This window comes from Miniopterus natalensis, chromosome 1, assembly GCF_054644295.1.
Source record: "Miniopterus natalensis isolate mMinNat1 chromosome 1, mMinNat1.hap1, whole genome shotgun sequence".
NCBI classification, from domain to species: Eukaryota; Metazoa; Chordata; class Mammalia; order Chiroptera; family Miniopteridae; genus Miniopterus; species Miniopterus natalensis.
Genome location: NC_142081.1, coordinates 65,571,822 through 65,597,818, shown reverse-complemented (window position 1 = coordinate 65,597,818; position 25,997 = coordinate 65,571,822). Strand labels below are relative to the sequence as shown.

At 46.2% G+C, this 25,997-nt stretch overlaps 1 protein-coding gene across 1 annotated transcript in view; it reads right to left on the bottom strand.

The window, feature by feature from the left end:
* Nucleotides 1-25,997, bottom strand: part of RYR3 (ryanodine receptor 3) — a 472,085-nt gene that overhangs the window by 66,858 nt on the left and 379,230 nt on the right. The window contains exons 55-67 of the mRNA XM_087815056.1: nt 23,009-23,098; nt 21,925-22,071; nt 21,669-21,731; nt 20,519-20,594; nt 20,285-20,408; nt 17,972-18,087; nt 17,320-17,387; nt 16,246-16,367; nt 13,393-13,442; nt 12,928-12,988; nt 10,459-10,697; nt 9,018-9,099; nt 3,542-3,672 (exon numbers count right to left, since the gene is read on the bottom strand). Coding sequence (XP_087671182.1) covers nt 3,542-3,672; nt 9,018-9,099; nt 10,459-10,697; nt 12,928-12,988; nt 13,393-13,442; nt 16,246-16,367; nt 17,320-17,387; nt 17,972-18,087; nt 20,285-20,408; nt 20,519-20,594; nt 21,669-21,731; nt 21,925-22,071; nt 23,009-23,098 — 1,369 coding nt within the window. The remainder of the gene's footprint in view (nt 1-3,541; nt 3,673-9,017; nt 9,100-10,458; nt 10,698-12,927; nt 12,989-13,392; nt 13,443-16,245; nt 16,368-17,319; nt 17,388-17,971; nt 18,088-20,284; nt 20,409-20,518; nt 20,595-21,668; nt 21,732-21,924; nt 22,072-23,008; nt 23,099-25,997) is intronic.

Sequence of the window (25,997 nt, the reverse complement as noted above, 5' to 3'; positions counted from 1 at the left end):
AGCAAGCTTTATTCTAACCAGCCTTCTGAGGGATTCTGATGTATGCTGGAGTTTGAGAACCACTGAGTTATATTCTAAAGTTGTGTTTTCTTCACTGAGCAGCTCTTCCCTCAAGAAGAGGGCATCAGAGAGTCACCTCTTTGCAGTAGAGGCAGAGCTTACATGGGAACTGGACCTCCTTTCTCTGGTTGATTATCTTGACTAGGGTTTGAAAAGTAAACTGGTTGGGGACTAGGATGTTTTAGCCAATTTAATATCTGATTAATAGACCACTGCCACACTTAACCAAGGATTTTATCTAGTTTTGAATAACTGGCACATAACAGTATTAAACCTTTTCTAGGCATATCTTAATAATTTTTGGAGGAGTCAGAAAATGCCCAGGAGCTTATAGGATAGGAGAATTACTAATGTGAGTAACTGCTGGCAAAGCACTGTCAGTTAATAGAGATGTCCAATTGACTGAAGGCTGGATAAATCAGTTCATACTGTATTTCTAAACCAAGACTCACATCATTTGTCACCCTATACATTCCTTCCCCTTCTTGATCCCTTAGGCCATCCACTTTATATAATGAATGATGTCTACTTTTGTAGAGTCTATTAAGCCATCACTCATTCTCTGGCTCCAGGCAACCTGGTTACCCCAGAATACATATTCATATACAGTCTACTTTTCAAGAGCCATACATGTGCTCAGCATTCACTCTTTGATTAACTGAGTGATGAAAAGAATGGGCTTGGGGACTTGGGTACTGAGTCCCACAGTACATCACTGACGGATGAAGAACCGTGTCATCTCTAATCACAACCTTGTCTCTTTTCCTCCCTGTAGAGTAAGCAATGATGGGTACTTATTTTTAATTTATGAACATGTCTTATTAAATCAATGTAAAGGTATGTAAAATAAGAAGCAACATTTTTCAAATTACCCTTGAGAAGAAGATAATGGGACAGAGCCCTTCTCTTCCTCCCAAAGCCAATCCAGGGTTTCCTCCATCTATCTTTGTCAAGTTCCCATTTTGCCTGCTGCTGTACCTGTATGAGCCTAAGAGCAGAGTAGGCCTTTCTCTTTCCCAAGGTTCAACTCTACACATTGGTGATACAGAGACCAAGGTGCACTATTTCATGAATCAGAGTTGGAGCAGAATGAATGTATCAATATCCAGCACTGTCGTGACCGGGCCCATGACCCTTTGGAGTTGGGGAGCAATGCTTGGGCTGGCATTTGCTTACAGATGTCACAGCCCTTCTCAACATTACCAAAGCTACTCAGTTGTTGCTCAGCTCCCACTCAGCTGCAAGATGTGACTCATTTAAAATCATGAGAGGGTGGAAAAAAACAAGGTTGGAAATGTTTTTGGTAGTCTAAGAAAGGGAAGAAAGGGGAGAAAGGGTGAGATGAGGCTGAGGGTGTTGCGGACTTAACTTAGAGATTTCATCTGAGACTTTGGAAAGTGGAGGCATCTCAGCAATGTTTCTCTCTTAAGTAGCCCTGAGAACACTAGTCTCCATTGTATTCTTGCTCAGGAAAAGAAAGAGTTTTATAAAGTGGCCTTGTCTAAATTGTGCTGGTGATCATTTCTGGGGGCAAGATGTTTCTTTTATGTGAAGTAGCAAAAGCAAATGGGGATAAATCCACCATGGCTGAGAACTCTGCTTTCTTAGATGGAGAGACTGGTGTCAAAGAAGAGTGGAGCATGAACCCTGAATCGCTGAGAACACTCTCCCTTAGGGTCTCACGGCAGCTTGAAAAGGGGGCCCGAACTAAATGGAATCGCTGTGCTGTCCAGTCACCTGCTGGTCTGGTGTATCAATACTTTAAGGAAATACTGGTTCTGAATAGCATGGTTCTGGCTTGAAATAGTTTACTATGGTTTTAAAAAATATGGTTGGATTTTAGAGAGAGAGGAAGGAAAAGCGGGGGAGAGAGAGACATTGATGTGAGTGAGAAACATCAATTGGCTGCCTCCTGCGTGCCCCATACCGGGAACGGAGCCTGCACCCAAGGCATGTGCTCTGACTGGGTATCGAGCTGGTGACCCTTCGGTGCATGGGACAACACTCAACTGACTGAGCCATACCGGCCAGGGCATGGTTTTTTATTTTTCTTAATATTGGGTAGGCCCATGGTGTGATAATTTTTGCTTCCTGTTACATGAAATCATTGTAGTTCTTTCTAGTTGATTCAAGGTTCCTGCTGGAAGCTCCTCTAGTCCACTGCCCTTCAGCAGGATCGCAAGTCATCCACATGTGAGGACTCTCCCTTCTACCCTGGGGCCGGTTTACCACCTGCCTTATATTCCATGTTTAAGTTCTTCTAGAGCAGGGGTGGAAAGCCTTTTCTGTAAAAGGACAGAGCGTAAATACTTTAGGCACTGCAGGCCCGTCTCTGCTGCCGTGGCTCCACTCTGCCCCTGGAGCGGAAGGGGAGCAGAATGTGCTACTGCAAATACGCCTTTTTGGCATAGGGGTTATTTTGAGCTGATTATTTTTAAGAAATAGCACAAAGCAGCTCTGAAAACAGAGTAGAAGTTACCCTTTTGTCAAAGAACCCTACATTTATAACGGAGATTTACATTAGAAAGGCAGTCTACCAGGAAGAAAACTGTCACCAAACAGGACTTTTTCATCCAAAAGACATCTGAAGGGCAGGGCAGCCTGTGTTGACAAACATTTCCTCTTCCCACCTTCCTGTGAACTGCCTCCTTCCCCTTTCCTTAGCCAGGATGGTATTTAATTCTCAATCTTCTGGCTACCTTTCCAGTCTCACATCTTTGTGGGGCACCCGTACCTACACATGTGATTAAAATAGTTTTATTTTTCTCTTGTTAATCTGTCTTTTCTATGGGGGGTTTAGCCAACAATAATGCAGGGCAGAGAGAAAATTATTTCTCCCCAACATAGTGCTAAAACAGGCACAGACAACATCTAAATGAGTGGGTGTGACCATGTTCCAATAAAAGGTTATTTACAAAAAAAGGCAGTAGACAAGATTCAGCTTATGGTCATAGTTTGCCAACTGCTGTCTTAGTGCATCAATGCTCTGGTTAAATTCTGTTTCTTGTGTGATTTCACTTCCCTCTGGTGTTTTCCTATGCTTTATTTTCCATGCAGATGGAGAACATGTGGTCACCATTCTTGGAAACACAGCCTCTCTTTGGACTTGAAGAGCATAATTAGCTTTTTAGTGCAGATATGCTCCTTCTGTTGACACTGGAGAGAAACTGTGAAAAAGCCATCACACCTCCAGATGCAGGAGGAGAAGTGAGATCCAGAGTATATAGACAAGAGAACCTGCACTTTTAGGATAGAAGGGATTTAGAAATCTACTACACTGTCTCCTTATTTTATAGAGGAAGAAACCAAAGTCTAATGATAACAAAGGACTTGCCCATGCCCACTTTCCCAGTAAGATGGAGACATGCAACCCGGTCCCAGCCCTGGCCTCCCGGCTGCAGCTCCCTGCCTGCATGGCCCTCCTTCCCGGTGGCTCTCCTCCCAGCACGTGGGCTGACGGTCTCTGTGGGAAGATACTTACTAGATCTCTCCCTGGGGGTTTTGGTGTTGAAGACTGAGAGTGGATTGTAGCGGTTAAGGGAGGGCTCCAGGAATGCCACTGGGATGGCAGCTGCCAGTGAAGCCAGACATTCTCCAAGGGCAGGACGTTGTCTGGAAACAAAGAAGTCCATTTAGAAGTGCAGCCGCTCACATGCTAGCTCCATGGGTCGGCGGGCCAGGCCCCTTCCCCAGGATGTCTCAGGGTGCTTCCCCATAGATTACTCCACTGAACATCCCTGGGCCCTGGGCTCAGCAGGGTTGTGTGCACTTCTTTCTCCCCCATTTTTTTGCTGGACACTAACCAATGGTTTGCAATGGTCTCATTACTTGGAACCTAGTTATTAATTGGTTAAGGTGATGCAATATGCTACATAGTTTTGTTATCTCCCAGCACGTCTGAGGACAAGTTTTGCTGGGATGCACATTGAATCTGATCCTCCTTGTCCTCAAAATGTTTTGAAATTACCCTAGTCAGTCTGGCTCAGTGGTTAGAGTGTCAGCCCGTGGACTGAAGGGTCTTGGGTTCAATTCTGGTCAAGGGCACACACCTCGGTTGTGGGCTGGATCCCGGGCCCAGGGTGTGTGTGGGAGGCAACCAATCACCGTGTCTCTCTCAGCTCTCTCTCCCTTCTACTCTCCCTGAAAAGCAGTGGCCAAAATATCCTCGAGTGAGGATTTAGGAAACAATGTTTTGAAATCTTCTGTGTAATTTCTCTGTGTTTATTCCCTTCTATGGATGGAGCCTGTGTTCACTGGTGGGAACAGTAAATGTGGGCCAAAAGCTAATTAGACACAAAATAAAACACCTGCTTTGCAATAGAAATAATAGGTCCTAAAACAAATTGCTTGATTTAGAGGAAAGACCTCTGACACCTATTACTTCTATCTCTTCCTTTCACAAATGTTTGAGTGTCCACCACTTAATAAAGCTCTCGGTTTGAAGTCTTTCTCTGAAACAAGCATCCAAAAAAAAGTAAAGTGCTTGGGATTCCTAGTTCAGGTTTCTAGTTCTCCAACTGAGAGGACTTGTGCCTGCTCATGGGATGACCAAGTCTGCAAGCGTAAGTGATGGGAACCAGCTGGTCAAAGTGGAGCTAGTACTGAAAGAGTGCTTCCCCCTCGCAGACCTGGGCCAAGCCTTGGAGTTGTTCTATCTAACCCGGCAGGTCCTTTCTGCTAGTGAGAAAATAGAGTGACAGTGCTGGCTTGGGACCCCGTAAAGGGGCTGTTATCTGTTGCTTTCTGATGAATGAAAGACCAGAGCCATCTGTCTGTCACCCATAAACATCTCCTCTTCGTCGCTCATTGGCATTCAATCATGGACAGACTACACACCTGTCCTGTGAGTTACACATGTGATGTCAGTTCCCATATGAGGGAAAAATTTTCTTTGAATTAACCAATACTGTGAGTCCTTTGTTAGACAATGATGCCAAGATAATCAGTGGCAAATGTAGACCACAGATCTACAGTTAAGAACTGGAAGGGCTTACAGTGTTTAAGTCGATCTTGTTTGTTTTGCCCTATGACTGACCAGCTCAAATTGAGCACAGATACTGTGCACATGAAGCCCACTAGCAAAACTCCTAACCAGGAGGGTGTCAGGCTGCGCCTCTGGAGATGTTACAGAACCACCGTGGAGAAAGCTGCCGGCAAGAAGGGGCGCCCTTGCCGTCAAGAGCAAACCCTTACCCCACTACTGCAGTTCTGTGGACACAGAAAGGCATTCAGCCCTTGAGTTCCCTGCTGCTCCCACCAGAACCTGCACCTGAGACTGTTACCTGCCCTTCACTATGACCACAGCCAACACATCTGGCAGCACTGAGAGCCAGGATGTCAAAGCTGTAGGGTCGCTGGGTGTGGATAACAAGCACTTGCTATCTAGTGGGGTGTGACTAGGGGAGCCAATGCTTCCCGAGGAGGAAGCCCGATGGTTTTAGTCTTTGTCTTCCAGGTGGTGAAAGGCCTTTCTCACTGAATGCAGAGCAAGGCTAGAGCCCGTAAGCAGTGTAAATAACACATCTCCCCTGTTTCGGTTACCTGCAATCTGACACTATTAAAGGAAAAATTCCAGGAACGAAAATTCACAGATCTTAAATTGCATGCAGTTCTGAGCAGCATGATGAAACCTTGCACCATCCCTCCCGGGACGTCAATCATCCCTTTGTCCAGCATCTCTCCTCGCAGATGCTCCCTGCCTCTTAGTCACTTAGTAGCTGTCTGGCTTATCAGATGAACTGTCACAGTGCTTGTGTTCACGTAACTCTTATTTTCCTTAATAATTCCACATTCACATAACTTTTATTATAGTATATTGTTATGTTTTATTTTATTATTAGTTATTGCTCTTAATCTCTTGCTGTGCCTAATTTACACATTAAAATTTATCATAGGTATGTATGTATAGGAAAATACATAGTATATATAGGGTTTGCTTACTATCTGTGGTTTAGGCATCATTTCAACTTTAGACCCGAGTGACCAACACCTCAGTGACCCCTGAGGTGAGGGCCTGTTTACATCAAGTACCAGGACCTACGACAGGTTGTTTTATTTCTCAGTCAACAGTCTCACCATTTTACTAACCACAGTCGCCAGTGAGGAGAGATACCGGGTTTCCTCTCCTCAGTCTTGCCTTTTGAGAAGGAAACAAAGAGCTAAATTGTGATGGGGAAATGAATGTCATAGGGAGAGCATCAAAGGAAAAAATCCTAGGTGAAAATCAGGGCTGGCGAGGAAGAGCAAACCTGGGAGGGAATTTTCTTTGGCTCAGGGAGGAGAACCTAGGAATCAGCAGGTCCTGTGCTGTCCTGGTGCTAAACGGACCCATTATTCCTCTCTTTCTCTTTCTCTCACCAAAATTAAAGTCATGGTCTCATGAAAGTGGATTTCTAGAAACTTAGTCTTATACAAAGGCAGTCCCTAGAACAAAAGGCAGTTTTCAGTGCTGCACTGACTTGAGGGACATGCATGTCCCTGTCCTGCCTGATATTAATTATTGAGAAACCCCAGTCTCTACAAGCTCAGGACAGGACGTTTTCTAGTCTGGAGCTCACCATGATGCTAATTAGCGAGTGGGTCAGGAGGGATGTAAACAACAGTTCTCCCGGCCTCTCCGTGAAAAGTTCTATAACAGTGAAGCTCAGATGTCTGCCAATTAATGCTCCTGGCTGTGAAATACCAGAGTGGATGGCCTTGGCCTCCAGGCCCCAGAGAGACTGAGCTGGGCAAAGGCCTGCTGTTCTAATGCTTCTCTGGTCACCAGTGCCCCCCAGAGGGTGATGTGCGTGAGGACCAATGGAAACAAGGGCTACACGGCAGCTCCACAGCAACGAAGGATCTACCTGAAGAGCTTCTCTCTGGATGTGGAAACTCTTTTTTCCCCTCCCTCAGTTCCTACTGTCTAGCACAGTCTTTTCCATATCTAGTAATTGGCCAATGGTGACAGAGTGAAGAGGGTTCAATTTGTATTTCAGGTCTTGTTACTTCCTAGGTCATTCTCTCAATTTTATTTCTGTGGATCAGGATCTTGTTTCTCGAATGTCTGTTGCCAGGGATACAGGCGGAGACAAAGTCATCACAGCAATAATAATTACACCCTGCACATATCTGGGGATTTGTGGCTGTGAAAGTTCCTCCATGTATATTCCAGAGGATGCCAAGGAGAGAAAACAACACGCAGCAGAGGGGCAGAAATCGGAGGCAGGGATGGTACCAGAGAGCGACCTCAGGGGGCCAGGGAAAGTGTGCAGTGTTTGATCAGAAACACCCGGTCAAAGGGAGCCAGGGAAAGAAGGAGAAATCAATCTCTAAAGTATGGCTCACTACAAGTCTAGGATTTTAAATCGTTTACTAAGAGATGGACAAGAAGAGCAGCCTTACTCTAGGTGCTTCTCCCAGCTGACTTCTACCAACACTGATTGTAAAACACAGGCACCAATATTCACAACGCTGCGGAGAGCAGATATGTAATATAACTGGAATGAATATGTGAATAAAGTATAAAAAGTCATGAAGAACACTCATTTTCTGGTCTGACATTTCAGAGCTGACCTTTCTTTGACCTTTTTTTCCCCCCAGGAAAATAATGCATAAGTTTTTCAAAAAACAGTACAAAGAAACACATATGCATATAGACACATGTATAGACACACATAAAATGAGAGATTAAGACACTGAGGAAATATCCACAAATGTTAATGGAAAAAATGAATTCAAGACACCACCCCTAAGTGAACTTCCTGAACAACTCCCATCAAACGAAAAATTTTAAATTAATTCTCCTGTTGATTTGGTATAAAATATTGTTGAAACTTTTGTTAGCTCAGTTCCTAATTCAAAATGACAAAAGCAGCCATATTTTATGTAAAACAATAAGGAAAGCTATGCAACTATAAGGAATTAAAATCATAATCAAAATAAAGTGGTCATTAGTTTCTTAAGCTCCAGAAGCTGGTGGGAGCTGTGGTTATGGAGACACGGCATTTCCTGGACATGTTTGGTTACTAGTGTATGACTTCAAGTCAGTAGTTCCTGAGTTCTTGAAGGACCTGGGGTCTCTTTTTCTTTTTGCTTTTTTGGGAAATTACAATGAGAATTTATGTAAGTTTTGATGAGAAGCAAGGATTTATCATTGGTTTGTTTGATAAAGGCATCATAAACCAAGGAGGCCCCCAGGGTATAGATACCAAGGGATGCTTAGGTTAAATAATTTCAAGTACAGATCGAATTCCTTCCAGTTTCCTCATTTGAAAGGGCAAAAAAAGTCTTCCAAGGATAAGACTAAGTCCAGAGTTTGTTAATACTGTGTTTATCTTTCTTATCTTCCCTATACATTTAAACAGAATAACAGAACACATGGCATTTGATGGTGAAAAGCAGGGGTCACAAAAGGCCTCCATGGCTCCAGGCGGATTAGCGAGCAAAGCTGAAACGCAAGCACTCTGTAAATCAGCTTGTTCAGATCCAAGATTATTGAATACCATTTCTGCAACCAAAGTGTGGCCTTGTTTAAAACTATAGCTAATCTGACAGCTGAGAACAGTCAAGGTCCAGGGTTGTATCACACAGAAACTCATTAAACACTAAAGCAACTGCCTCATGCCCCTTGAGCTTCTCAGCAAGCTTTAACCACAGGAATCCTGGAAGCTATTTGGAAGCTGTGATTATGAAGAAATGGGCATTTCTTTGACATTTTTTGGTCACTAGCACATGATTTTCAGCTTGGCTATCTCTCTCCTTCAGCCACATATATTCACCAGCAATCTCCACAGCAGTCATCAATCTTAATAGCATCATTCCACTTTTTAATATTGCCAAAAACATTTCATAATCTAGGCTCAAAGTCACCATCCCATTTCAGTGGGCGTTTTGCTTTTGCCGGATTGAAAAGATGCTATTACTAAGTAACATTTTTCTGAGTGTGAACGTGCTAACCTCCTCTGTTCATCAGTTACCTTTCAACATAGATGTTCTTCCCCGTCCCAAGGGAGTAGAGGCTACACAGTATGTGGTAGCATGAAATCTGCACGTCACCCGCTGCAAAGGAAAAAGAGCTGTCGTTACCGTGCGTCATCTCAGCTCTCCACCTCCTGCACACAGGAAGGGTCTCAACAGAAAAAACAAGCTGGCGTCACCTGAGAGCCAAAGAGAGCTCCTTCTCCCCCCCCCCCGCCCATAGAGCCCCTTTCTACCCAGATGCTAGCTGCTGAACTGGAAGAGAGAACATCGATAGGAAAACACCCTCCACCAACCCCTCCCAGTTCCTCTGGGGGGCTTAGGGTGGGGATCTCAAGAAATCATTAGACCACTGAGTCCTTCTGTATGGGATTTTTTTTTTCCAGTAGAGGGAGACACTGAAGTCAGATTTTATCCAGAGGACCATGTCCTCGCTTTGAAAGGAAGAATGTAATAAATTTAAAGTTCGAACGAGCCTTTTGTTCATTTCCCAGGAAGATATGTACAAGATCCCTACCTCTTCAGAGAGAGAGCAAAGTTCCTCGTGTTCACCTGTCCCAAGTTATCTGAGGGAAGTTTTGAAAACAGCAATTTAATCAGATCATGACTTTGCCACGTTTTCTAAGGGAAGGCGTGTTCCACTTAGGAACGCAGAGTTTTTCTGCAGGCTCCATGCCAGTTAATGTCTGGAGCTCACCACACGGCTGGGACTAACTTAACACAGTGAGAACTAATTCAGTTTTTTATTTTTTTAACACGGAGGTGTGTTATTTCCATGGCACGAATAAGGAGTTGAGATGGTCCCCCACCACGTCCCCCAACCGCATGGAAATAACCGCTTTTCAGTTGTTTGGGGATATGGAAGACACAGCCTTAGCTACGACAACTGGTTAAATTAAATTAATCAAGTGCCAACATTTAAAGTGTGCAACTGAAGCTTGGAGGCAGAATACTCGCATGAGGGGTCTGTACGTGGTATTAAGTGCAAACTAAAGTGAAACCAACCGACCATGGTCTTCTGAAGGCTCAGATAAGGAAATGTTAGCCGCTTTCCTCGGCTCCTGGTATTCAATGAATAAATTAGGGCTCTTAACAAGAAAACTGGTGTCTGAAAAACCCTGGGAGCAAACCTGGATCTCCTGCTGGATTACTCAGATAACCTGTTCAGATTAAGTAGCTACACAAAGGCTGGGAGCTAAACCAGTGGGTGAAAATTCTGGTCTCGAATAATAGTGAGAAAAGGTGAAATATTATATATTCGAATTTGGGGAATTCTTCTCCTCCAAGAGTCTACTACTTGATTTTTAAATCTAAGAAGAAAAACGTGTGGAATGATTCTCTTTCCACTTCTCCCTCCAGGTCAACCTCATTGACTGAGCCACACACTTGCCGTCTGTGGCCATGTGCATATAAATCCACGACACACAGCATCTGACTCACAGAGTAAATCCACCCCGAACTGGTGCTGAGCCACGTGCTCAAAGATGGACGTCAGGATGGGGAGCAGCGCCACCGTGGTGTAGTTAATGTTCTGAGAGACGCCTTTAATCTGCGTCCTGGAATGGGTGAACTTCCCGAGCTTCAGGTTTTCCGAAGTCTTCTCTAAGTCTTCCGCAGCGTTTTCAAAGAACGCGCGTAACCCGGCCTTCACCAGCTCGGAGCCCGACTTCATGACCGTCCTGCAAGCAAGCAACGTTCAAAACCACAAGCATCGTCCGAACCTTTGGCTAACTCCCTTCCTTAAACGGGTGACTTGCAGTGCAAGCTGGGCAGACGTCTGACACTCCAGTCACCTGATGACACTGTGTCAGGAGCAAGGGAGAGGGTAGTTGGCGTCCAGGAGAAAGCTGGACCACACAGACTCCAAGGGGCTAGCACTGGACGGTATGCTCAGTTTGAGGGAAGTTGTGTTCAGTTCTTCAGGAAACATAGAGGGTGATTCAGAATGAAACTGATATTGTCACCTGCTATGTGTATCATGTAGCAGCTGGCTACGAACTTCGGCAAATATCTAATTTAAAGGATGGTGAGGGGAGTTTTTCCTGCAGCTCACCAGGGATAAGCAACTATTTTGTTGTTAATCCTCACCTGAGGATATTTTTTCCACTGCTGTTTTAGACAGTGGAAGGGAGGGATAGAGGGGGAGACAGGCGGGGGGAGAGAGAGACACATTGATGTGAGAGAGACACATTGATTGGTTGCCTCTAGCACGTGCCCGGACCAGGGGATTGAACCTGCAACCCAGGTACATGCCCTTAGCCATGGCCTGATGCTCTAACCACTTAGCCACATAGGCCAGGGCAGGATAAGCAACTTTTATAAGGTCTAGCGAGATGTATTAGCCCTTCTATGATGCAGGGCCTCTTAGAAAGAGAGAGCAAAGGAATAAGTTGACTGGAGCTTAGATTTCTATCAGCTTGCAGGGGTGTCCTCCCTTTAAAACAGGCAGCTTAGTCAGTTCACAGACAAAACCAATGCGGGCATGGAGATTAGCTATGTATATCTATTTTATAAAACTTAGAATTGGAACAAAGCCTACAAAGCATCTATTATCTTCCATAGTTCTACATCTTACTCATAAGATGATGACAGGCTTGCTACAAGCACAATTGCTTTTTATCTCCCGCATTTTCATGATCACTCAGCCAACCAGAGAAATAAAAGCAAGGAAATAAAGTCAGTGAGCCTTGCTCCCATCCTGTAAGTATTCATGAGCTATCTTTCACCCGCCTAACTTTCTAGTCACAGCTTTTGTCAGGTCTGATGATCAAACAAACTGACCTGCATTTATTTATTTATTTATTTTATTTATTTATTTTTAAAAAATATATCTTTATTGATCTTGGAGAGAGGAAAGGAGAGGGAGAGAGAGAGATAGAAACATCAATGATGAGACAGCCATTGATCGAGCCTGCAACCCGGGCATGTGCCCTGACTGGGAATCGAACCTCGATCGCGTGGATCCTAGGTCAATGCTCAACCGCTTAACCTCGCCCGGCCGGGCTGACCTGCATTTTTTAAAAAAAATGGACTCTCTCTTAGGGCATTCCACATGTTTCTGGGAGAAAAGGTCCCTTCCTGGTCCAACTGCAAGGGATTTTAGTCCCCTGGGAGGCTTTGGTCTGGTCCTGCAAACTTTGTGCTGTCCTAATATCTCCACAATATGTTTGTTTCTCTTGAAAACCTGAAAATCCCCTTTAATTACCGCCCCCTCCATTGGTAACCATTCTTTGTTTATAGTCGATTTTCATCCTCTGGCCCCTCTTGAGGTTGGCGGCTCTCCTCTGCATTTGGGATGAATGTCCTTTGACAAGGGACCTGAGTGTGCTAATGAATGCTCCCTGTCAGTTCTTTTCACTGCTTCTCTCTTTTTTATCTCATCAAATAGAAAATATTTGTTTTATCAGACTACATGCATTTTTAAGACTTCCTTTCCCGTTCAGCACTCTTTCCTACCAGGCCCTCAGGCCATGGGCCCAGACTTTGTATGTGATCCTCTGGTGGTCACAACTCCCTTCATTTCCTTCCTGGGCCAGTCTGACTTCAGGGTTCTATGGTTCCCCTCCCCAGGATGCTGAGCCTTGCTGCCCGTCAGCAGCTCTTGCTTTTTTTATGGAGAATTAGGAACAGAGTGGTGCTGTGCCACATTATATATTTTATCTCCTAAAAGATGAACTTCTCAGGACAAGAAGACAAGAATGATCAGATGCTCAGTTTTCAGTGGTCAGCACATGCCACGGCAGTGGCCCTTTGTCACTTGAACTGAGAAACAGAGCCATCTTTTCCTTGTGTTCCTCCCTGCCCCTCCAGTCCTGCAGAGCAGTGCAATCGCCAGTACAGGCATAAGTGAGAAGAGAGGGCCAGAGAGGGAGTCTTGAAAAACTATTGGGAAAAACTGGGCAGACTTACCTCGTGTCGAGTGTCTGAGCTAAGATGTGAAGACAGCTCACCATTGTAGTAGAATCGCTCCCTAGAATAAAAAATATCATCTATGACTCCCCAAACCATTCAGCCTGATTTTCAAACACAGTCTTATCAATATACACAAACCACAGCCCGGCATAATTAACCACCGACACACAGCGTGCCAGGCCTATGTCAGGGATAGTGCGTTTATCTCTGGCCTGACACATTCGCTTTATGATGGATGTTGGAGGCAGAGCTTAAAACACTCATTGGTGTGGAAAATCTGAGGTGTTAAAGGGATAGAGAGGTCATCTATCATACTTCAGACCAATTTCCTATGGCAAATTTCGGTGACACCTTAGTTCTCAGGCTCAAGTTGTCTGCAGGGGCCACAAATAGAGGCAAAATGGGAGTTCAGGATAATTACAGGGACGAGTGCAGCCATTAGCAATACCTCTTCTCACTCACCGAAGAGAGAAATCCTGTGCCGAACAAGAGCAGCAAGTTTGCAGAACAGGCTGAAGCAGAAAAGAGAGTGAGTCGGAGAGGCACAGAGATTCAAGGATTAATTCACCCCTCCCTCGGCCCCCATGCTATGAAACAGAGCACTGAGCGGCACTCTAGGAAGATGCACTGCTTTCTTCTCAGACAAGCCTCTGGACCACACTAGGAAAATGTGTGGTTCTCATAGTCTTGCTGGAGAGTCATGAAAGGTACTTCTCAGGGAGCTCCAACCTACAGAAAACAACCCTTCTGGAACAGTTACAGTGCTCTGCAGTGAGCCGGCTGCTGCAAACCATCCCTCGCAATAGAGAACTATGTACTGAAATGTTCATTTGTGTGACATTCAGGGATAAACGAGGATTCTGGAAGGAGGCATAATTTTTCCAATGTTGCAACAGACGGGAAACTGTTCTGCAGCCTTCATTGGGGTGTGAGGCCTTCGCTGGGAGATGGGCAAGAAGGTGCAGCTGGAAGGTTAATGGTTCAGGTTTGGGCAATACTGCGTTGACCCAAAAACATAAGTTGCTTTTCTCTGCCATTTCCCATTCATCGATGGGCCTGGCCAGGTTGCTGTCCTAGCTTGTCCTTGGAGGCCAGGAAAGCCCGTGTGCTATGCTTTTGTGCTTCCCGCCCATATTATCTGCCATGGAAGCTCCTGGAGGTCCAGCTGTGTCTTACTGTTTTACTTTCCACAGGGCCTAATAGAGGGCCTTGCGTAGTTAGGAAAGAGCCCATGAATGTTTCTGAACATGCTATGGATGGTCCCTGATGGACTCTGTATGGGGGCACCAGGCCATCATTTGACCTGTGTTGTCATGTTCTTGGGAGGAGATCCTCAGAGCTCTGACGTTACCTGACACTAGCACAACTAGGCAAGAACCCAGCAACCCCTTCAGAGAGCAGCCCTTCCTGGTGGAACAGGAAAAGGGAAGCGTGAATAAAAACACTTGGTACAGGCCCTGGGACTCCAAGATGAGGCTGAGCTGAAGTCCTTCCCAATCTCTTATTCATCTGTTGCCATGGGCTTCACGCCCCACACAGTGCAGAGGTCTTTTAGAAGACAGCTCAGATGGAGAAGAAACGCATCCTGAGTTTTGGTCGGAATGAAAACTTTTTCACCTTTTAGTGGTTTTCAATGAATACCCTAGGCCTTTCTGGGCTGTCTCCTAGAAATCACAGCCAAAGTCGTTCCTGGTTAGTCATTTGTTTTTCCAGCGGAAATAAGTTGGAACGCCCGGCCTAGCGCTTGAGAGATCTCAGAATGAGTTATTAGAAATTTGGCAACCAGCTAGTTTGAAATTAAATCTGGACTGCTGCTTTTTCCTCTCTTTCCCTGGTGTTTGGTTTTTTTTGGAGCTGTGTATCTGGTGGTAACTCTTGGAATTGGGGAAGGGGGAAGCCTGGAGGAAAGGGAGCTCTGCGATCGTGGAGGGCAGCAAGCAGGATGCTGGGTCTGAAAGCTATTTGCAAGGCTGATTAGCTTCAGGTTGTATTCCAGCCCTGACAAATGGTGCCCGACTGAACAAATGTTACATTTCCATGAATTAATAATCTAAAAAAAATAGAAGAAAACAGACACACCTGCCCTCTGTTGGATTATCCAAATATCTCACTTTCTCCCTTAATTCCTAACTTTTACAAAATACGCTAGTGTGTCCTGCAAATATTTGGGAAGTCATTGGCCAGTAACGGATTCCAAGTGTATCTCATTTTGATAGCACAGGTTCCTCCTTTCTTAACAAATGGGGTTAAGTGATGGCAGTGTAGGGAAAAATGGCACACGGTCTGGATAGAGAGGACTGGGCCTCCATTCCTGCCCTAACTTACTCTCTGGGTCACCTTAAGCACTGTAGTCAACCTGACCAGGCCTCAGTTTCCTCATCTGCAAAGTGGAGATTATAACAACACAGTGTTCTTAGATTTAAAGCATTGTGTTAATGATACAGAAGTGGGCCACACTCTTACATATGAAAAATTAAGCTCACTGCTTAGCCATGTGTGTTTAATAAATGTTAGCTAAATCCTAATATTGACTATCTTCCCGAAGATGCTGATACCTAACAGCTGGGCCCTTATTAAGTATTATGCACACTGTTCACCATCAGTGGATGCTAGGGAAGGAGTTGATCAGCTGCCTTCATCACAGTGCTTAACTCTTTGCTGTTTAGAAGTCTAACCCCTTCCGTGTCATTCACAGATCAAACACAGAGAGGACCTGAGGCATGCTGGATCCGTCTCTGAGCCTGATCCTGAAGCATCCCTTTTGGTCTTATCTCTGTTGAGGCATCCACGTGTTATGTCTGTGAAACGTAAAGGGGGCTGGCGCTTTTGATGAAAAACATTTCCCTATTAAGAATTTAACTTGAATTATGTGGCTCCACATTTCAAATCTCAAATCGTCCACACCAGAACTTGTAGGATCTGATTCTGTTTTTAAATTTTTAATCCTAAAAAGCCTGATAAGAATGGGATTGAAAACAGCGTTAATCTGTTTCTTCTCAACGTTGCATGTTTGCTTTTCCTAAGCTTCAGAATTACTTCACCTTTTTCTAAATGTTATTTCAGGATCGAAGTTGACCTGATCTATAAATTTTCCCCCTAGCCCTACTGAAACCCCCAAACAGTGCACTTTTCTTGGTTGCAAAGATAATAATACATAAAGTATGAATAAAATTTCTTTAAAAACCAAGGTGATGACCCAAACCACTAATCATCAGGATACAGTTCATTTCTCCAGGGCTCACTGAGTCTCCAGGAATTGGCGTTTTCTGTCCATCACCTGAGCACCGTGGCCTTGCCTTCCTTTTGCAGACTCACCTGGCTACCATTTCTTTCTCCTTGTGGGAGGCGTACCCGCTGCTGCTAAGGGGCTTCAGAGGGGACGACAGGAAGTAGAGGCGGTGGTTGGTGAAGTACTGGTCAACCAGCGGGAGGAGGACCTGGAAAGCCCGCCAGAAGTTAATTTCTAGGGAGCCAGCCAAAGCCCTTCCTTTGCTTCTGTTGACAAAGTTCACCCTCAGTGAGCAGAAAGCCTCTGAACACCAGTCCTGGAATTCCCAGGAAACTCTGCCCAGTGCATCTGTTTCTGATGCATTTTCTTCTTTTGTGCCTGAGCCCAGAGGTCCTGGGGGCGTGTAAAAGGACAGGGCCACCAACGAAGGGCCCAAAGGAATATGAGTACAGAACCCCCGAGTCAGCACTGTCAGGGGAGTCCTGCGGGACACCTGCACTGAGATGTGGCTGCTTGGGCATGGCGTCCAACAGGTACACCCGAGGCCTGGCCCAGCAATACGAGCCCTGCACATCCCATGACTGCTTCTCAGAGCACGCTGCCCCGAGGGCGCCCACACAATTAGTCCTCTGAGAAGGGCTGTACGGCGGAGACTGCTCATTGGCACCCAGGCTCACTCTCCCCTCTTTTTTTTAGCAATAGAAACCCCTGTGTTTTGGCTGGACACCAGGTCACCAAACTAGAGAATGCATTATCCAGTCTCCCCGGTAGCTAGGTGAGGCTAAAATGACTAAGTTCCAGCCACTGGGATAGAACTTTAAAAAAGCAGCAGCTCGCCCTTCCCTCTCCTTTCTCCCTTTCCCACAGACGCGGCACAGGCGAGCCAGTTAGGACCACACTGACACAGACCACGCCTTAGGAGAGGGTGGAGTGACAGAGAAGAGCCTGGGACCTTGAGTGATGCCGTGGAGCTGAGCACGCTGCCCACCTCCTGGCACCACCCACCTGCCTCGGGGATGTTCCACAGAGGAGAAACACATGTCTGTCTCACTGAAGCCACTGGGGTTTTGGCTATCTTTGTTGGGCCAGCTTAACTTGTACCCTAAACTGTACAGATCCTAAGAAGAAAGTAATTTGGTTAAGTACAGAGAGTCACTTACTTTGGCAAAGAATTTGATCTCCTGGTCATGGGGAGACCGTTCAGTTTTCCCACTGATGACAATGGCTTCTACAAAGACACAAGTAGCACAAAGTTGGCCAGCATTAAAAAACAAAAACCAAACAGCCACAGCATTTTAGAAACAGAGCAGCTCTTCTAAAGGCCACGAAAAGGCCGTCTGAGTTGACAGAGCAGCTTATATTTTACAAAGTACTTTACAGTTGTGCTTAGTTATTTTTTGTGTCAGTTTTCTAAGCTGTTTCACTACCCTTTTCTCCACTTTTTTTTTTAAATAAATTTTTTTTCCTTTTCTCCACTTTATTGATGAGAAAGGAGCTTCAGAGAGGGTAAGTCATATGCCCACGGTCTCAAAGCAAAACAAAGGGAAAGTTAAAGTATGAAAAATGACCAATGGTTCAATCAAACCCAGTAGGAAAACCAAGGAAGAAACCGATTTTTTTTTTTTTAAGTGGGGTGGGCGGGTGAGTGGGGGAATCTCTGCCACTGCTTCCTCCCCAGAACCACACACCTAAAGGGGTCATGAACAGCTAGGGCACGAAGGCCTCATTCCTTGACAGAGAGATGCCAGACTCTGATATTATGAGCTATTACGAGAAGCATACGTGTTTGTGACATTGTGCAAGGATACTTACCCAGATGGGCAATAAACTCTTGAGCAGAATCAACATATTTCAGGATCTTCTTCAAAAACTTATAGGCAAACCTCTTTTCCATGGAGGAGGCATCCAGCTCCATGTCCTTCATACCTCTAGGTTGGAAGCGGGTAAGCCCCAGGAAGCAAGAGATAACTACGTGACTTTGGCGCACCGGCAATCCTACCTGCATTGACCTCATTCTGCAAATGTGAGCTGTTATCCTGGCTCAGTGACCAACTCATCTGACTGATCTCCCTTTGCACTTGGGAACCTGCCTCTCTGAGCACGCAACACCTGTATTGCAATAATTCTGAAAAGATTTTTCAAAAAGATCTTCATTATTGAGCTGGGGATAAATCAGAGAAGCAAGCAAGAATCCCTGCCCTCATGGAACTCACATGTTAGCTATAGACAGAAACACAAAATAAATAAAATAAGATATACATTATGTGGAATGCTAGAAGTTAATAAGTTTTGCAAAAAAAAAAAAAAAGAAAAAGTAAAGCAGGATGAAGCTGCTCAAGAGTGTCTGAAGTGGGGGAGAGAAGATAGTAGTGTTAAACAGAATAAGTGCTACTCTCACTGGGAGGCAGATATCAGAGTAAAGGCTTGAGGGAGGTGAGAGAATGAGCTTATGGACATCTGGGGAAAGAGCTTTCCAGGCATAGGGAGTGGAGATGCAGAGGTCCTGAGGCAGGAGCACGCATACTGAGTTGGAGGAATATGTCAGAGGCCAGTGTGGATGGCATGGAAGTGAGCAGGTAGTCAGGAGGGTGTGGGGTGGGTAGTGAACTAAATCATTAGGGCCCTGTGCACCATCCTTCGAATTTTGCTTTTGCTCTGAGATGGGAGGCTATCGAGTTTTGAATAGAGGAATGACTTGATATGACTTACACTGTAACAGAGTTACTCTAGTTGCTAGGTTTAAAGTTGACTGTGGGGACAAGGGTTGAAACAGGGAGCCCAGGTAGGAGGCTCTTTCAGCAATCATGGTGACAGCATGGAGGTGGTGAGACGTGGTCAGATTATGGGTATCTTAAAGGTAGAACCCATCAGGATTTCCTGAAGGACTGGATGTGCACTGGGAGAAAAAGAGGAGCCAAGGTTTTTGGCTTGAGCACCAGGAAGAAGGGACTTTTCACTGAGCAAAGGGAAGGTGAGGATGGAGCAGGTCTAAGCTGTGGGTAGCAGGAAGCCACCAAGGAGTTCTCCTTGGTGATGGGGACCTCGCTTCTTCATCTGTACGTCCAAGTGCCCACCAAAGGCTCTGGCACATGGTAAATGGCCACTAGAACATTTCACCAAATTCAATAGTCTTTCTTCTCCCTCTGATTTCCTTGACTTTCTTTTTAGCTATAGTACAGAGGAAAGTTTCATTTCTGTGAGCAAGTTACTTATCAGCAAATCACAGTACGCATTCTTGGTGTTAAGAACAGGATTAAAATGACGATGGGAGTCTTTCTCAAGTGCTTCCCCGGAGGCTGTCTCCCACTGCCTGACCTTTCCTGCTTGACAATATGGCAAATGCGTTTCATTATTTTTTCATATGAGATACAATAGAAATATTTGTATAGATTTTTAGTTGGGTTACTGCTATTCAGGGGCAAAAGTTCTATAGGGAACTAAAAGAAATAGCAGCTGGCCCAGCAAACATTTCTTTCAGGAGGAATGGCTGGATCAGAATAGGAACGCCAGCTTGTTTTCCACTCCACGAGGGCTCAGCACGCAGGACCCTGCATAGTACAGCCCACCCCTGGCATTTGACCAGTGAGAAAACAGGTTCTACTTTTAAGACTTAAGCAGCCAAGACCATTCTCATATAAAACTTTCACCTAGATAATGCTGACAAATCTAAATTTAAGATAAAATGTCAATGATGCTTAATATTGTTATTATATAACAATTAAATACCATATTATTGACTATATTCCCTATGCTGTGCTTTACATCCCTGTGACTGTTTTGTAACCAGCAATCTGTACTTCTCAATCTCTTCACTTTTTCACCCAGTCCCCCAACCTGCCTCCCCTCTGGCCACTTCCAGCCTGTTCTCTGTGTCTATGAGCCTGTTTCTGTTTTGTTTGTTCTTTTATATTGTGCTGTAACTGATTTTTAAAATTGATATTGATCAGTCCTGTTTATATCAGAAAAGAGGGCTTCATCCTGCAAAATAAAATTTTTCTTATTTCAAAAAACTCACCAGCTATCCTTGCTCTGATCCACTTTGTAGGCGGGTGATTAAATACCTGGAGGGAAACCACACCTGCAAGCCCGCCCGGCCACATTAACATCACCTGGAAGATGGCTTACCTAGAAACCACGATGCCATTCACCTGGAGGAATTTAAACAGGTCCTGTGCCTTCTCTCGGTCCCTAGACTTCTCCTTGGCGGTCAAGGTGTCATACGGTACCAATAGAGGGTGACTGCCACCACCTGGGGTCAGTAAAGTGAGAGATGACACTTTTGGCCCTTCCTTTGCACTTCCTGGGAAGCACACCTGCCCCTCAGCTCACCTCTGGGGGGCTGTGGGGAACCAGGCTTACCTTTGCTCTCCAGCTCCAGCTTCTTCTTCTTGGCCCAGATGTTGTGATAGTTCTCAGCTATGACCTCCACCATTCCCTGCGCCCCACCAGGGAGAGGACCGTCAGAGAGAGAGTGAGAAACATGGGCTCATGTCTGCCAGGCTATTTCAGGCAGCCTGGGGCCAGAGCTCCACCAAATGCTAACGGCACGCTGCTGGGCGTCTCCCGTCATTAATTAGCCTGTGCTTACGCGCCTCGTTAGTTTTATATCTTCTCATACACACGGAAAACAGCTTTGGATCTGCCCCTCCCTTATAGTGTATCATCCTGGCGGTTTGATGCATTTATGAGAGACACACATTTCCATTCGGAAGTCCATTCTGGTGGCACTGGATGTGTCACAGGACTGGAGATTAAGGAGCTGGAGGTGAGGGTGAAGGAAAAGTCTAAAATCCCTAAAAGCCTTTAGCTTAGCAAACTAAAAATAGTCACGTCTTGCGGAAGACTGCTGCAAATAAGATTTCTCAGATAGCATTTATCTTTATAAGGTTCAGGAGACAGTGACCTGGAATGTGTCCTTTGGAAAGAAACTTCCTCTAAAGTCCAAAGGTTTGTCTGATGGACTCGGCGAGGAGCAGCTGCCCTGGCTGGGGCTGGTGATGCCCACCGTGTGTGCAGGAGGGAGGACGGGGGGAGGGGGGGGCAGCTTAGGGCTCTTTATTTCATCTTCGTGGTTGTATGTTCCTAAATCCCACAACGACTGCCTGTCTACATTATCGGGGAACTCAAGTGAACCCACTATGGGATGCTGGGGAGACCTACTGGGACCAGAAAGCACCCCCAGGGGTCTTTTCACAGATCTTCTCCTCACTGTTAATAGTTCTGTTCTGGGTTTTGATGCTGAAATGTGCTTGTTTGTCCTTTGATTGAGTGATTACCTGTTACGATGTCCCTGGCAGAGGTACAAAGCTTCACCTTCTCAGATGAGTGTGTAATTCTGTGGAAACCTTCCCTGCGGCCCTTTCCAATTTTTATATTTCAGTGGCGATATGTTCTAGGCATGCTTTCCTTTCTTATTCTTGTTTAAGGAAAATACTTTGGAGGGTGATAATTCTGCACTTGAGGGGCTTTGGAAAGCAGGCTGTGCCGTTCTGGAGGGACCAGCACTGACCTGCAGCTCTCTGGACAGCACCACGTTGCAGAGGTCCAGCGGGGCAGGGCTGTAGCTGTTGCCCTGGGAAGGCAAAGGCAGAATCACCGAGGTTGCCGACATTTTCCTTATTTTCACCAGCATCCCGGCATCAGCTGCCGAAGATGCATCCTAGAGAAGCCCAGGGCTCCCTGTTGGTGGTCTTGGCTTCGGGACCCCAGGGGGAGGTTCCCACCTTCCCCACGGCTTGGGGGGAGCCAGCTTGGCCTTGTCATACCTGGCTGGCCTGGGACACGCTTCGAAGCTTCTCATTTTCCCGTTGTTGAACAAGGGCTTCTCCTTCCTTGGTCCTCTCCACAGTCCAGCCCACAGCCAGCATGGTTTTCAGGGACTCTCTGGCTGGCCAGCGGTAAATTTCCTTCTCCTGGGAGAAAATCGGAGCAGAAGAGCCTTGCAGAGCACGCCCAGCACTCTGACTGGCCTGATTCCCTGGGGAAGCGGCTCTCACGATGGATGGGGGTAACTGGGTCCAGCGTCCTCCCCCTAGGTCTGAGTCCCCTCTACAGCATCCCTCCCAAAACACACAGTCAGTCTTTCTGATGTTTTTCAATATAAGACCCCGCAGTCTCCTGCCTCCAGAGGGAGTGAAGCAGATGTCACCCACAGGCTGTGGGTAAAGGGAGCAAGAACAGAGAGGGGCTTCTCTCGTGCCCGTAGCTGGTTAACAGGCGACTCGCCCAAACGCATCTGCATAAAGCTCTCCTTTGAGCCTGCAGAACAGAATTTCTGAGATTTAGAATTCTCTTTAGAGTTGTGCACGATTTTATAGGTGGTCAATATGCACACAAGATACACCTGCCGCCCTTTATGGGCAACACCAGGCCTACAGCTTACAGAGGACCTTACTGACTGCAGAGAGAAATTCAGAGTGGGGCTGGACCACTTTCTTAGTTAAAAAAAACCATGAGACCTGCTCACATTTCCTTGGGGACTCTCTTCTCTACGCCTGTTAACTTCCATGATTGGAATTCATTCCTCTTTGAATTTTGTCCAGCAATTCACCCCTCTCCCCATCTCCACAATCTAACAAAAGCCCTCCCTACTCCAGTTGCATTCTACATGCTGAGCTGTGCTTCTCTCTCCAAAGGGCTCTCAGAGCCTAGGAGCAGACCTTGAGGCTGGGCTCTAGGGAGTGTTGTGGGGTGGTGCCCGCCGGTGAGCTCCTGAGAAGTTTACTGTGCTTGAAAGTGTCTAAGAAACTGGAAGAGGAATGTGCCCTGAATGCCTCTGACAACCTGATGCCATTCCCACGGCAGGAAAGCCAGACAGCCACCCAGTGATACCTGAGGCCCGTTCCTTACCTTCTCCGTTAACGTCTTGAAAGGCCTTATCAATGGGTGCGTCTTCATGTTTTCGTCCAGGGAAATTCCATATTTCCATCCATTCTGACTCTGCAGACATGTTCTCAGTTCAAACATCCCTGGCACCCAAAAAGCCCCACTATGTGACCCAAATCCCAGCTTGTTGTCACTGAACAAGTGGAAGAATGGAATGTGACAGAGCTTGGAAATTGCCCCCCAAAATGTCTAATGGATCCATGAAGGCTGTCAGGCCCTCTGCCCCTGAATGGTGAACTCTGCTCCTTCATTTCTTCTTGGTTTGATTGCTGTTCCCTCCACTTACTCGCTTGCGTTTCAGGCTCACTACAGACAGAAGGATGTTTTAAAAGACCCGAGAACAATGCTTCTCCAGTCGGTGCGTCACATTCATGGCCAAGGATGGAAGCCAAGGCTAAAGGCCTGTGAGGACGGGCCCCACTGACCACTGCACCCCTTTCCGCCAAGCCCACAGCAAAACTGTAGCAATGGGTGCTTTCCGGAGCCACAGAAGTTTATGAATTTCAAGAGTCATTCGACATTGTTTGAATGTCTACTACTGTAGGTGCCAGACTCTGTCCTAGGCATAAGGACAAGCTCCTGCTGCCCATAACTTCACAGCTTAAAGGCTCCAGGCTGCTTTTTCTGTGTCTCCGCTACCCACTTACTAACAAGTACATGGGGCACACTCTCCCTGGGTGATCTAATCAAGTCCGCAGTCCAACCTTAAATCAGTATGTCCAGCCCAGCTCTCTCTCTTAATTTCCAAACCTATTTAAGCTCAGGTTCCTCTCAACAGGTCTGACACAGAATCTGCATTTTATTCTCTAAGTGGCTCCCCCTCTGGGGTTCCCTCTGCCTCAGGGAATGGCAGAGGCTCACACTCACTTTCTGAGCCAGGAATCCTCCTTGACCATCCCTTCTCCTCTGCACCTTCTCACATGGTTCCAGCTCCCATCTCCGGGCCAGGATTTTCATTCAGGCACCACCAGCTCTCGCCTGGATCACTGCAACAGCCTCCTACACAGTCTCCCTGCCTCCAGTCCTGCCACCTCTCTCTGGGTCCATTTTCCACAGCACTGCCAGAGGACATTTATAAAATCACCCCTATCAGGCACTCTACTGCTTTAAAATTTTCGAGTTCTCAGTTGCCATCATGGCAAAATGCAAACTCTTCCTGGTCTCTAAAGCTACAGCGAAGACCTCGTTGGCCTGTCTAGACCCATCTCACCATCCTTCCCCTGCCCCACTCCATGTCCTGCTGTATGGGACTATGGTTCCCTAAAGCCACCACTCTCTCTCTCTTGCTTCCCTGGATCTGCACTTGCTGCCTGAACAATGACCCGTCCTTTATCACTTACTGCAGATGTCACCAGCTCGAGGAAGTGTCCCTGGACCCCAACTGTTGGATTAGGAACTCCTCCTGTCCTGTGTGCCCTAACCCTGTGCTCATGCCCATCCCAGCAACGAACAACCTTTACCCCCATGGTTGCTTTATTCTGTTTCTCCCACAAGACTGCAGGGCTCGTGTATTTTTAATTAATTAATTAAAAAATATTTTTTCAATTATAGTTTACTTTTAGTGTTACTGTGTACTGGTTTCAGGTGTACAGCGTAGTGATTAAGACAATCATATACTTTATAAAGTGTTCCCTGTGATACTTCCAGGGAACACCTAGCACCACACATAGTTATCACAATATTATTGACTATATTCCCTGTGCTGTACTTTACATCCCTGTGACTACTTGGTAACTACCAATTTGTACTTCTTAGTCCCTTTACCCTTTTTACCCACACCCCAACCCTCCTCCCCTCTCGCAACCGCCAGTTTGGTCTCTGCGAGCCTGCAGGGTTCTTGAGGACAGGGAAGATATTTTTTTTCTTGTTAGAGAACTGATGCCCATCTGGCCACAGTGAGCAAACATGTTTCCTTGAAAACGTGAAGCTCACGGTCTAGTGGGAGAGAGAGGGTAATCAAATACCACACCAGTATAGTTGATGGCTGGTATAAATGTAAAACTGCTGTAAATATAACTATGTAAAGCTGCTATAAAGATGCTACAATGGAAAAGAGCAAGGTGCTAAGAGGGCCTATATCTGAGAAATCTGAGGAACAGGCATCCCAGGAATTCACACGTGGATGGGTATCTGCAGGAGGAGCTGATGGTGTGCAGGTGTGTGAGTGCAGGTGGGCACCCGGCTCAGACAGAGGAGGGTTTCAGGCGAGTGTGTGTGTGTGTGTGTCGTGGGGGTGGGTAAGAAGGGGATGTGGCCGGAGAGCAGAGGGTGAAGGGACAGTGAAGCTAGAGACGGTAGCAGGGGCCAGATTAGGCAGTGCCTGTCAGGCCATATTAATGATTTTGACATTTATGTTAAAAATAGTTAAAAGTTACTAAGGAATTTTTACACGGAGAACAGTGGTAGGAGGGGACCGACCTGCACACTGAAGCTATGACTTGTCTACAGTGTGAAAGCAGGCTGGGAAAATGCTCGAGGGGAGACTAGGCTAGTTAGGAGATCATCACCACCGTCCGGGCAAAGGAGGACGGCAGCTCGGGCTAAAGCCATGGGCTGGGGCAGACGGAATGATTCGAACTCAGGAGGCACTAAGGGGGTAAACCCACGTGGCTTGGTGGTGGACGGGCCATGGCCATGGACTGATGGGGTGCTGCTTCCCCCTCTTTCACTGGCTGGCAAATGGCATATCTAATGGGTGCTGAGAAAATACAGATGCTCTTGAGCAAGGGTCAGTCAGCTACGGCCCTTGGGCCAAATTGGGCCGACCATCTGGTCCATAAACACGGGCTTACTGGACACAGGCGTGTGCTTTTATCTATGCACCGTCGTGGCTGCTTCTGTGCCATGAATGGCAGAGATGAGCAGCTGCAATGGAGACTCTCTGGCCACAATCCTAAAATGTCTACTATCTGGCCCTGTACAGAAAAGTTTGGCCAACCCCTGCTCTCGAACC